The 14,391-nt window shown below is 31.1% G+C and overlaps 1 protein-coding gene across 11 annotated transcripts in view; it reads right to left on the bottom strand.

Moving 5' to 3' along the window:
• Positions 1-14,391, bottom strand: part of LOC143049770 (synaptotagmin-1-like) — an 87,637-nt gene that overhangs the window by 14,057 nt on the left and 59,189 nt on the right. For all 11 annotated transcript variants that reach the window (XM_076223490.1, XM_076223495.1, XM_076223491.1 and 8 more), the window contains 2 exons: positions 7,559-7,740; positions 6,699-6,824 (listed from right to left, as the gene is read on the bottom strand). In XM_076223490.1, coding sequence (XP_076079605.1) covers positions 6,699-6,824; positions 7,559-7,740 — 308 coding nt within the window. The remainder of the gene's footprint in view (positions 1-6,698; positions 6,825-7,558; positions 7,741-14,391) is intronic.

Here is a 14,391-nt window from a genome sequence, read left to right as displayed (position 1 = left end):
GCCTGACTTGATCCATTTTTTTTATCGAAATTTAATTATACTATACATGCAATCAATGATATAATGAATGGCGATGGTCCATTTTCTCGTTGGTTTCACTCTATTTATAGATATAAATGGTGGCAGGAAATCAATATCTCTTTGAAATTAAATTTTAGATGTGAGTCTGTATTTCTATATCAATGCTAATTTTAAAATCTAATTTACGTACAGTGTTTACCGGATTAAAAAAGGACATTGATCAATAGAGATGCATTATTGAGAAAAAAATAATAGACAAAATGGAAATCTCGGTCTAGAATATCTCGGTAAAAATCAATTTATGAGCAAATAGATCTTCATTTTAATCAAACACTATCATGATACCTTATAAATAACTCAACAACTGCTGCTAGAGGCAGGTGCTTAAGTTAATATGAATAACGGTCAAAGGTTTAATACAATGAAGATGGGTTAAAAGTCATTCACTAAGAAGTATGATTAAAGTCCTACATGATAAAATCTGTAATGAAACCTAATGGTTGTGTCAATGTATTTGAGTTCCTTGTCACTCCTGACTTTCCCCTGACTGGATTAATCTATTTTAATCTAACTTTAATTATACTATCAATAACATTCATTACACATCAATAACATAAACGAACGGCATTAGTCCATTTCCTCTCTGGTTTCAAAATATTTAATGATTTCTAAAATAGGAGACACGATTTTAAGGGGATGGAAACATAACTAAGAGACATTAGTCCATTTCCTCTCTGGTTTCAAAATATTTTAAAGATATAATGATTTCTAAAATAGAAGACCACAATTTCTAAGAAATGAAAGAGTTTGTTTTCATTGAAGTTCTAATTCAACTGAGATCAAAAATAGAAAAGTAGGATTGATAGTTCGTGTTACTTTGACTAAACATCATCAAAAGGATATGTCAAGATAATTAAATAAAGATATATATCAGTTATTTGTAATTCTAAGTCTTGCAGAGAATACATTCTAAATATATCACTCTGAGTTTACCCAAAACCTTGAGCCATTTTCAGATACAATTATTATGAAGTAGGAATTAGACATATCTAAAAATAGCTCATTATATATACTGCCAAATATGATAAAGGAATAGAGATATTTGTTGGACGGATGGACATATAAGTGGACAGATGGACAAGGTGAATGCAATAAATTCCCCCCATTCCCTGAATGGAAGTTTAATTATATAAAAGTTTGATTTAAAAAAAATATCCACATCAACAATGCATTATAGAACTAAATAATGAGATGCTTCAAATTATCTCCCTTTGTACTTTTCACAATTATAAAACTTTGAAAAAAACTCTTTAAAATCAATTTTCCATTTGTTTCATGTCTGCTTGCTATAAAACCACAATTGTTAATCACCCAACAGACTCCCTATCTCCATGTAAAGTCGATAACACATATATTTTCCCGTATTTTTCTCATTTATCCTGTAATATATTAAACCTTAGATTGTTTTTATAGCAGAAAATCAATGAGTCTTTGCTTGAAGAAGTCCATAAACCTATTGCCAGATATTTGTTTTCACTTATGATGTACCATGGGAAATCGTAACTACAAACCACGGTAAAATCAATTTTCTGTTATGTATAGTAGGTGGACAGATTCAATCATAAATCGTATAAATTATTGTAACCAATGTTAAATACACATCATGGTATGTAGTAATAAAGAAAACATTAAACTAATCAAATTTTGTTTACAAGGAACAAATCTGTAAATAAATGGTTCATTTACAGTACAGTAGGTTTTATTTAAGTTATAAATTTTCACAAGGAATTAAAAGTAAATATTTCATGAACCAAATGAGCAAACTCAATTTTGGGATCTTTGTGGTCAAGTCGTGATGTAGATGTTACTGAGAGGTCACTTCAGCTTATCCCTTGCTGTCATAGATTAAGAATTGAACCAGATAAATACCAAAATGGCCAGTCAGAGTGAGTTAAGTCAAGTTGAAATCAAATAGCAGATTGCTCTGAGGGATATGATTGCCATTGTTTTCATTGACACATGTATACATGTAGCTGGATAATATTATTTTCAAAACTAATTCAACTGCACATGTAAAATGTACATAATCTGAAGTTATATAATAGGGAATCCCAGATACAAGTGTATGAACAATGTACTCATTATGTTTTATTTTTGTACTATCAATTCCAAGTTTACTTTCAACAATTATAAGTCACAGCAGACTCAGAGTGAGAGAAGGTATTTCACTTCGTATCTTATCACCATTTTTCCTACGATTATTCTAGGAGGAACCTCATTCCTAATTCTCTTTTAAAAATATTTAATTTCCTTTGGGTCAGTAAAAATTGCGATCGTATTTAATATATTAACACAACGTTTATCGACTGAACGAGTTAATTTTTCTCGACATGTTATGTTTTCAGAATTTACTGAGGTCACTTCCAGAAGGGAGACAACTCGAAATGATAGTATGGAAGACTCCATTTCGCCGTAAGGGGTGTTGCGATGTGGACTACATTTATTTCAATTTAAATGATGCATATGATTTAAAATTATGAAACAACAATAACCCTCAGTAGCAGACAAACATAGAAACGATCCCATGAGTTTTAAATCAATCAATTTAGTGGGGAATTCAGAGCAACCATTCAATCTAATACCCCTTGAAGTCAAGAATACTATACGCATGCACATAATTACCTAAACAAACAATGGAGCAAGAACGTATATTAAATGTTAATTAAACGACCTAGATGGTTCTCTATTTCTTTATGGAAGTACAATACCAAATATCAGTTTCATAACGGTGACATATAAGAGAAACTTCAGCATGTTCAGTTCTTATATGACAGAAATAGATTTTTATCGGAATTCAGAGAACTCTCACATAATTTAACAAAACTGGGGAATTCCCTCTGACGTGTTTCTTAATTTATAAAAACACTAAATATAAATACTGCATGCTTAATTCTGAGTTTCTGTGTTGTTAAAAACATGCATATAAGTCAAGAGAAATATCAAACATGAAGATTATGAAAAGAACATTACAGTAAATTTAAGTTGTTTAAGTTCACTCACTCATTATCCCTTTGTTTGTTTTTACCTTTTAAAGCAAGACAATCATAAGAATCTGAGATGTTCCTTACTGTTTAGAATAAAACGATTGACGTGAGGGCAATGCCCTGAGCCACTGGTATAAGTCTACAGATTGCTTGAAAGCAATCATATCCCAAAAAATCTGGGACAACCGCTTAGTTTAAACCATATACATCGTGAGCAGCTCAGAATGTACATGTTTTTGGAAGTTGCAAATTTAATTTCCAATTACATTGTTACATGAGTACAGCAGCAGATGTCTCAAATAATTATTTTTATCCCCCTCCCCTTAAAAAACACCAACACTAAAAAAATCTTTAACACAAAACTATTAAGGAGTTTTTTTCATAATGCTACCATGTAGTCTGGTTTTGAGTCCCTTACTTATTTTTTAGTCAGAAGTTTAAGTTTATATTAAAATGAAATTATATGTAAAGACCATTTGAATGTGATTAGTTAGTTTATAAATCTAATTTTAAATAAATACTAATGTTGGCACTTTTTAATCAATTCTTTACCATTTTTGTAATATACAAATTATATATATCCCTTATAATTACATGAGTACTTATAAAGCCATCAATATTTTTTATTATATCTTTTTTTTTCTACAAGATATGTATCAAGTATTTATGTATTTAGAGTCCAGCTAGCTTTTCTATATCCAAACAAGAATATTCCTGAATTCATCATGGCCGTAAGGTATCAATTCATTCTAAATGGAATTTCCAATATTTACATCTCAATTGAATACCAGCTAGCTTTAGTTCTCCCAAGCCTCTACTCAAACCAACAATTATAATTAAGATATTCTGTACAATGAATAGTTCTGTATTCTGGAGAATTAATCATGTACATGTTTTATGATCACAAACTGGGAATAGAAAATGTTTAACATCACAATTAATTCATATGCCATGTTTTTGGAACTGCAAGTAGTTTGATTTAATAAGGATGATCATAATATTCAAAACTCGTAATTTTAAATTATTGGCATTTAAAATTTGTGCATATAATATACATAAGAGTTCAACAAATGCTAATGAATTCATGACACTTTCTTCATTTATAATAAACAGTAGTAAAAATTGTTAGTTTACCATATCTCCCAACTGTTAATATCAGCATCATTGGGTTTCAGTTTGTGACATTATTTTTTCACAGTGTTTAATTTACTTTACATGTGTTTATAAACGTATGCTTTCATAAACTGCATGAAAAATTGCACTTTCTGAGGTAATTAATACAGAAGAGGAATGAGAAGTAAAAATAGAATTAAGAGTTTATTCAATTTTTACATGCTTGCCAAAAAAAAAAACACAACCCCAAAAAAGTGTAGACCAAGACTTAATGATTCATCAATGTCAACAGATTTCTCTTATAAATTATAAATAACTCCAAAAATCATGAAAATCTTAAAATTTGTAACCTCAAAAAACTTAAAATTTGGTTAGCAATCTTTATCTTAACAAACGAAAGAATTCGATCACGGTGAGTATTTGTTTTAACTAGGAGTTATAATGTAGACTTTACTATATGGTTAATGGATTTGGGCGTAATTGAAGTCTGAATTATGTCTTAAATATCTTTTATCAATTTTTATTGTCTGCTTGCTGTCCTATCTGAAGTTATCTCCTTTCATTTATAATAATTTGTTTGAACCAATTTTGTCAATCATAGGACATATTGATTGAAACATATTTATATATTTCTATTTGTGATGACTTTTCTTTACTACTCGACATTGGACATTGACGTAAAAACACAATACACATACACTAAATATCTTCCAGTTGACAGGACCTCAAATCATACAAAATTATCTATTGATTTCAATGTTTACTGATGTTTTTCATACAGTTTTCACCAGTCAATCAATAAAATAGCAAACTCAAACAAAAATTATATCTTTACAGTCGATATTCTTTGTAAATAAATTCGTGTTTTTCAACAGGGATTAATTCGTCTTAAAGTTACCATCCAACTTAATCCACAAATACATCACCAACTTTTCTTTCCAGTCACATTCTCATTCTCAAAATATTACATCACGGAATAATTAACCAGATTCAATTCATTTCTCCTAAACAAATTACTCCTATTCATTACCTTAGGAAAGAGAAATTTAGATTACAGAATGCAATAATACCAAGTTAACCTAGAATTTTAACTAAATTCTGCTCCGTCACATCAATAATTGATTAACCCACTTATCATCAGTAGCCATTTTTTTCTATTCCCTATCTTTCTAACTGGATTTACAACTGAATAAATTGAATCAAATTTGGGAATCCAATTAAAGAATCTGTTTGTATTGTAATTGACAATGTGATAGCTAAACTGACCAGGATGAGAAAATAAAAAGTACAAAATCTATGCCACAGGTGGTAATTGTCTTATGACATCTAAAAACTTCAGACACAGCATACTATAAGTTAATTTAAGTTTTAGGTACATTAAGGTGACCAAAGTGCTGTTAAGTCTCATAATCTAAACTTCACTGCCAATCAGACTATCAGGACCATGTATATGCTAATTGTTTGTTTTCTGGGTTGTTTTTGACGTAGTCCAGTGTTAGTTAATTGTTGGTGAGGTTTTTGTGAGTGTAGTATTGCCACTTTATTTTTTGTGTTTCCTGTTATCAGTTTTTATGTATTATACTTTTAATATAAGAATGAGAAGATATGGTAAAATTGTTAATGAGACAACTCTCCACAACAGACCAAGACACTAGCAACTATAGACCACTGAAGGGCCTTCAATAATGAGCATAATTGTCAGCCTATAGCAAGATACATTTGTAGTGCCTTCATTATATCTGTGCACATTAAGAACTGCAATTTCATGACATGCTAATTAAAGAATATATAAAAAAAATCCTAATCATAGACAAGATACAAAAGAAAAATTGCAACTGAATCATATAATTCCTAAACCATAAAAACAGTGGTACAAAATAAATACAAACTTAGACAAGCAGTGACCATGGCATACCTGATCTATTTATACTTTAGAGTTTCTTAGACTAATGTTTGTCTACCAGATGCTACTAAATTTCAGAAAGCCTTTTAGTATCTGATATTATTCCAGTAAAACCATTACTATAACTAAATTTACAGCAATGTTTTTGTGTGTTGTCCATTAAGACAGAAAATTTTCACTTTAAATAAGAACTTATTTGATATAAAGTACAAATCCATCTTGACACCGAAAAAGTGGAATGAAATTAAAGAAAACAACGAAATCAATGTTACCGTGGCAATTAAATAAGAACTATGTTCTTATGTAACCTAATTGATGAAACAAGCACTTAAGATAGTTTGTGACTGAAATATATACAATTATAGGTCACACCTAAACAGAATATGTAACACAACAGTAACACTTCAAATATAGAGAAAGGGTGAAAAAATCACCAAGTTTTATACTTTTTTTGCGATCTAGGTCAAAATTATTGTATAATTATTGTGAACAAACTTTGCAGGTATATAAGTCATAACTGTTATTATTATGGGAATAATCTCCCCTTAACCTCACCACTCCTTTCATGGAGTCATAATATGCCTAGAATTGTAACAATTATCTCCCCTTACACTCACCTCTCCTTTCTGGAAGTCATAATCTAACTGGAATTGTAACTTTCCGAGTTTGACCTCAGACTTTGTACTTTCTGCATCCTCATTATCCTCCATGTTTTGTGTAAGATCTGCTACGTCAGGTTGTACCTAGAATATATATATATGATATATTATCATACGTAAGCTTTCGGATCACTCTCATTTTGAAACTTGTCTTTATTTCTTGACTTCACGATTTTTAATTGTCCCTTAGGAATCTTCTGCGACGTTTTTGATGCATCATTAGTTTAAAGATGAAGCAAGAGATAAAGCTTTGGTAACAAGTGCATGTGAAGGTTTTGTGTCATGAATTTATAAACAAAATCTGTTTAATTTCAAATAATTAAAAGTTACAAGGGAAAAATGGTGAGCACAGATTTTTTCATACATGTATGTATATATCCTCTCTGTTATAGTTTTGTACTTTTTTTTTCCACTGCAGCATCTGGCAAATATTTCAGGACATAATGGAAGAGATGTTTGGTGTAGTAAAATTGGTACCAAATGTGTTATTTCAATTTTTTTCTTTATTTATCAAAATGTTGTTTTATCCCTTTTAGCAGTAAACATTTGTCAATTGATTTGCCTCATTATATCCTGAGGCCCCTCATGGGGGGGGGGGGGTCCTAGTAATCACATAATCACCATTTTTTTGCCAATATAATCACATAATCATTAAATATTTGCTTATCTTTAGTAATCAAATAATCATAAACTAAAAATACAGTCCTAGGTAATCAAATAATCATGAAATATTTGGATTAATAATCAAATAATCATTAAAAAAACGGCCAAGTAATCACATAATCAAAAACCCCATGAGGGCCCTCTATCCTCCTTACCTTTTCCTTGTAAGAATTTCCTAGCAAAGCAACATTTCTTAGATCAACGGCCCCTTTCAGTCCTTTTTTCCCTTCCTTCTTTTTCTTTTTCCGACAGATACATCTTTTACATATACAATAACAACAACAACCAAGCACTAATAACACACCAGCTCCAATCAAAATCAATGCCCATATTGGTACTGAAAAAATAAAAAAATATATGTAAAAGTACGGCCTTCAACAAGGATCCATGGCCCACTCTGAACAGCAAGGTACATACCTGCCAACTGTCACTATTTGCGGGAGATTTCCCCCATGAAAGCTCCCAAATGGAAATTTTGAAAGAGTAATTTTGTCCACAATTTTAAACAAAACAGTTAAATTTACAATGGCTTTAGGCTTTAAAAGTAGACAGAAGCCAAAAAACAAAATAAAGATACATTTGAAGGCCCCCTTTTTTAAAAGTTTTTTTTAGGATTATAAGATCCATCTTGGGTGTAAAACCCCCATGGGCATTTTGAAAAGTTGGCAGGTATGAAGGTATAAATTAATAAAGGGCCCTAAAAATGACTAGCATAAAAACAGTCAAACAAGAAACACTTATGAACCACATCAACAAACAACAACTGAACAACAGGCTCCCACATATACTTGCTATAATTCTCATTGAAGCTGGTATTTTCAGAAGAACAACTTAAAATTTACTTTTGACTACTACCTTACCCAAAAGTGGATGATTGATTGATTTTTAATGGTTGATGCTTCTTGGCTATGTCAAAATGACATTTTTTTATTTGGTGGAGGAGAAGGAATACCAGGTTCTAGATATACATAAAAACACCAGCTTTTAACAGGAAATCATTGCATTAGTATTAGAGTCATTAAATTAGGGCATACAACAATGATCAAAATCCATACCCTACAGTCTAAATATAGTCCGAATTAAAGCTATAAAAGGCCTAGACATGGCTAAATGTGATTTTTGCCTATATTTGCACTCACAACCTCAGTGTTATTTTCTGATTGTCTGTTTACTTAGTGATTACTGTTGATGTACAGCTTCCCTTACTTCTATTTCTCTTTCACTATATCTTAGTGGTTGTAGTTAGTGGTTGACTCTTTCAGAGATCAGCTTACATATGCTGTTCTCTCCACTATCATTTAAAAATCTTCATCTCCTGTACATAGTTTTAATCACTACATCTGTTCTCTGCACCGTTTTGTATATAACTAAAATATTAACTAGTTCTTTTTAATAAATAGGCCACGCATGCACCAGTTATTAATCATCTTTATTCAGATGGAAAACTGGAAAACTTAAAGAAGAAGATGCTTGTCATATTTTATGTCATTTACTTTTTGTATATATATATGCTCTTGGTTTAAAAAAAAACACTTTTAGCCATGACCAGACCTTTTATAGCTTTGTGACTAGACTGTAGGGTATGAATTGTGATCATTGTTGAATGCCCTATGGTGACCTATGATTGCTTTATTGGCAATCATACCACATCCAGATCTCCATACTTTATACCTCCCTTATAGATGATGATTCAAATAAAATGTTGAACACAATAGACCACTTTCAAGATCACCGGAAAAACCTCGTCAATTATATGCACCTGTATGACGTCATTTACCAGATAGAGGGGATCACCTGTATCCCTGCACTATTAACGTTCATCAAGCGTCTTAGTGATCATCTTTGTGCAGGATAAACTAGAAATAATGGTTGTTCTGTAGGTACTTAAGGCCAACTAAAATTAATTAGTAGATTTTCATACAAATTTTTGAAAAAAATGGGGCGGGTGGGAGGATTTTATTTTTTAAATTTTATTTCATATGAAACCCTTTTGTGACGAGTTCTTCATACATGCAAGTGTAATGATTAAGCTTATATCATGTATACACAAGCATAAGGAATCTTACATACTTTTTCAAATCCTTAAATAAATACTATCAAATGGCGGCTTTAAAAACTAAACAACAAAAACCTGCGACAAATGCTCTCTTCAGTTGGACAACCTTCACCAAATGTATTTGGGTTTCTAAACAATGGTTTGTATTCCCATAAAATGAAGCAAATGCATTGGCATTCTAGACATTTATTATGAGTACAGAATAAAATGAAAACTCGAACATGTGTAGAAATAATAGGGCTGGTACTTATGCAAGATGAAAATATAATTACCATGTAAAAATAAAAAAAAGTTGTTGTTAATGACTCTTTTATGTGTATTGGGACATTTGCTGTTTGTCAACATAAAAATAAAATGCGTATGTTAGGGAGCTGCCATTTGATTCTAATTGGTGTGTGTGTGTGTGTGGGGGGGGGTAAATCTATGTCCTGCCTATTTTTTGTTTAGTTTAGCTGACTTTATTTTTACCTAAATTGTCGTCCTGACTTTATTCTTTGCAAGTGTCTCGTCCTAACTCCTGTCCTGCCTATTTTGTTTCAAATGTCATCATAGCCCCCCCCCCCCCCATAAAAATAAAATGGTAGCTCCCTTAGTTGACTTTTTAAAATCAAAATACGGTAATAAATCTAACAAGTTCGTGCTTGTGTTTCAATATCTTTAATCCAGTCATGTTTTCTGTATCAATGGTTTCCACGAATCTTGCGCTTTGGATATCATTCACGGTTTAAATTTCCTGACACAAAACCATTGCACAAATAAAAAAATCCACAGTTTTCTAATCACAGTAGTTTGTGACATACCGCAATTTGCGGTCCTGGAAACAGAGTGTTTCTCATAACACGAATATTTCACGTCATTCTCGTAATCAATCTATACTCTCGGAAGATGATGTTGTCATCATAGATCAGCAGAATATGTCGACTTAATCATTTTGGTTAGATTTACTCGAGGTACAAAACCAAAATTTGAAACAGGAAGCTTTGAATGAAACGAAATTTTAATGGTTACCGGTAACAAAATCCGGAAATCGTAAATTTTATAAAATAAAAAAAAATCGGGGCGGGCCGATTTCATAGGATTAGGGGCGGGCGGGGATGAAAATCTATCAATTAATTTTAGTTGGCCTAATGACAATTCCCTAATGACAGCAGTGCTGATTGTCAATTTTCAGAATTCAATTTGCCGAATAATTCGTACAATATATAGAATTATAGTTTTCCAACCACTCGCTCAACATTGGAATGGAAGCGACGATGCCCCAAATGACATTTACTAAAACCAGAGTTTTTGACGGAAATGCATCAAACTCGAAAGTTGTATATTTACAGAAAATATAACTGTGATATCCTATAATCACACACATACATGTTTGTTTCACCATGAACATTGCTTCATTCCAAGTATAATTATGGATTACCCTGGCAGGGTACACCCAAAGAATAAGATTAATATATCATCTATATATAATCTTCTGTAGACTAATACATCTAATCTATTTTAAAAATTTAGCCAAAAGTTGTAAACACATTTAAATGTCCTCTAATAGATCATAACCCAAAACATTAGGTACTGAAGTTGTGTAATAAAGACCTGAACACTGTTCTTTAAATAGTGAGTTACCCTTCAGGCCATTTAAAAGCATAGATAAAATGTTTAAATTATATCTTTCAGTTATTGACTATCATAACAGGTCAAATCCAATCCATTCATGCATATCTATTTAGAAAGGAGTGAGTTTTGTTCTACTTACCAGGGATATGTTTTGTTTATAAATTTATCAAATATAAAATATATACATGTTTCACATCTTCCTATATCTATGTGTATGGAAGGATCATTATGTCCCCTATCCTATCAACTTTTCAGTAAACAAAATAAAAAAAATAATAAATTGCTTCGCGGAGTGCAGCCTGATACGACCGCAGATGTTGAACCCTGAACAGCTGGGGCAAATTTGGACACAATATTCAAGCTTAATACCATCTGAATTTGGATTGTGATAAAATTTTTGACATAGTATAGGTTTCTGACACAACATCAATGTCAAGATCTTACAAATGTATTGCCCAATACTGTGCAATTGAAGATTTTACTTGGAATTTCAAAATTTGAAATTTGAAAATTAAAAAAAATAAAATTGTACCCCTTAAAAAACTTTTTGAATCCCCCCTTTTAGCAATTACCCCCACACTCAATTCCAGCATTTCTTTTGTAGTATGGAACCTTGTAGTATAATTCCAGAGAGATCCATTATCTCTAAAACACAAGTTATTGTCTGGAAACTAGAAAAATGCTTGTTTTTTGCCTTTAATTCCAAAACTGATGACACCATAACCCCCAAAATGAATCCAACGAAGCCTTTTCTTGTGGTATTAAACATTGTGGTATAATTTCAGAGCAATTGACATACTTATACACAATTTATTATCCTGAAAGTAGAAAAATGCTAGTTTAGTGTCCCTTTTGGGCCCCAAACTCCTAAACGTTTAAAACCATAATCCTCACAATCAATCCCAACCTTCCCTTTGTGATATTGAACCCTCTTGAAAAATTTCATAGAGATCCATTCCCTTAAACTAAAGTTATTGTCCGGAAACCAAATGTGTTTTCGGAGGACGACGACTACGACACAGACAATAACATTATACCTTTATATGATCCCAAAACTTTTTTACAGTCGTATAAAAACTACATGATATTTATGATAAAATTTGCAATTTCTACAAAAGTATAAAATTGAGAATTAATGGTTATGGGGAATATGTCAGAGACAAAAACCCAACCATATTTTCAGGTTCAAGTTCTGTATTCCCCTTTTCAAAATCCATGTTCTGCTACTTTTATCATTACCGGTAATTATAAACCAATGTCACTGACAATATTCTTTTTCATTTTAAGAATGTGAATTTCTGCAAATTCAAATTTGACTTCAACTCAATAAATGTAATTTTTCAAAATTTAAATATCTCAGACATTAGAGACAGCTAGCCTTTCCCAAGTCAAACTGAACTGCTATTATTAGCTGTTTATTAGCTGTTATTTACCAGTTCTTCATATTTTTAGCAGTCCTTTAGCTGTTCTAAGCATTCAATCTAATAGCAGTTTGAAAAACTGCCACAATTCACCATTTCTTAGCATTCGGCTTTAGCATTCATCTTAGCATTCGTCTTAGCATTCGTCTTAGCATTCCTCTTAGCAGTCGGGACAACAGTTATGACAGCAGTTCGATAGCAGTTGACCTTTTAATCTTTGTTATAAAAATGCTTGGATCTGGCTATGTTTTCAGCTTGATAGTAAACATTTATTTGAAGATAATTTGATCATTTTCAAATGTGCATTTTGGCTCCATGTTGTGTGGAAATACTTGCTAGTGAAAAACTGTATTTTTTTGTCAATTGTAAGCTTAATTTTGGCTGAATTGAATACTTTTACACACCAGTAGTACAGTAAGTTGAAGTTACAGTTAATGTGTATATTCTGACATAATAACTTTGTAGGGGAAATAGAAATCATACAGAAAGCACAAAAAAGGGGGATAGTTGTTTATTTAAATAGAATATCTGATATGTTGACAGGATTCTTATAGAATACTAGCATATATATATATACTTACAGTTCAAGATATTATTTGAAAAAATAGATATGATTATTTTAATCTATTAATATTTTGATTAACAAATCTAATCATATTCAAGAGTTGAAAAAAGGGGGAGGTAATATTAGGTAAACCTAGGCCACAAATAGCTTATTGGTTAACATTGTCCAAACAATCCATTTAATGAAATTATTTTAATATATAATTTTACTTTGTTTCAAAAAAAAGAAACATAATATATTACAATTAAGTATCAAGAATAATTTTATTTGTTTAAATCCAAAAGCGATAGAGGATATAACTGTTGTCTTTTTGTGTGCATTAAATATAATAAAAATAGTACATTTGACATTCGGTATAAAATAATGATAAAAATAATAATTTTTCATCTGAAAATCACTTAGTCAAGGTAGTTATTAGCCATTTAGTAGTTATAACTCTTAAATAAGTTGCTTTTTTAAAAGCCCTTATATTTAAAGTGCAATTTTAATTGTTCCTATATCATTAGGGCTACTGACATAATTAAGGGGTCTAAGTCCTGAGCTAAAGTAGGTGCTACTCACAATTTTTTTGCATTCCCTTAATAATTCAATTAGTCTGTTATTAGATTGTATAGTTACTGCTCTAATTACAAATATAAGTTAGTACAACTTTTTTTTAAATTCATAAAGACTTATACATGTTATAATACAGTATATTAATAGAATTTTAATAATTTTTGCTTTCATATCTTGTACACTGTATATTGATTATTCATGTGTCACCTTTGTATTACAACTTTTGGCAGATCTGATAGCATTCCACAGTGGTTATTAGCAGTTTATAAAACCATATAAGGATGTAAAACTTAGCAGTTTGCATGAATATTCATTATTGACAGCTGTTATTATAGCAGTTCTCATGAATATTCACTATTTGATAGCTGTTATTACAGCAGTTCTCATGGATATTCACTATTTGATAGCTGTTATTACAGCAGTTCTCATGAATATTCACTATTTGATAGCTGTTATTACAGCAGTTCTCATGGATATTCAGATCTCATTTAAATTTTTCGTTAAAAATAACTGCTAAAGAACTGTGAAGGCTAAATAAACTGCTAAGAAACAGCTATGGAATGCTATTGGAATGCCTTTATGCAAATTAATTATTGCCTTATATTTGGTAACTGTGAATGCTAATAAACTGCCAAATAACTGCTGTCAAGTGGGAACTGTGAATGCTAATAAACTGCCAAATAACTGCAGTTCACTTTGACTTGGGAATTTGTGGATCCCCCCCCTTTTTTTTTAAATCATAAGTGCACTGGCTTATATAAGTCACATGCACTTTGGAAA

The sequence above is a fragment of the Mytilus galloprovincialis genome, chromosome 10 (genome assembly GCF_965363235.1).
Source record: "Mytilus galloprovincialis chromosome 10, xbMytGall1.hap1.1, whole genome shotgun sequence".
NCBI lineage: Eukaryota > Metazoa > Mollusca > Bivalvia > Mytilida > Mytilidae > Mytilus > Mytilus galloprovincialis.
Note: the sequence above shows the minus strand (reverse complement) of the source record. Positions and strands in the feature narration are given on the sequence as shown.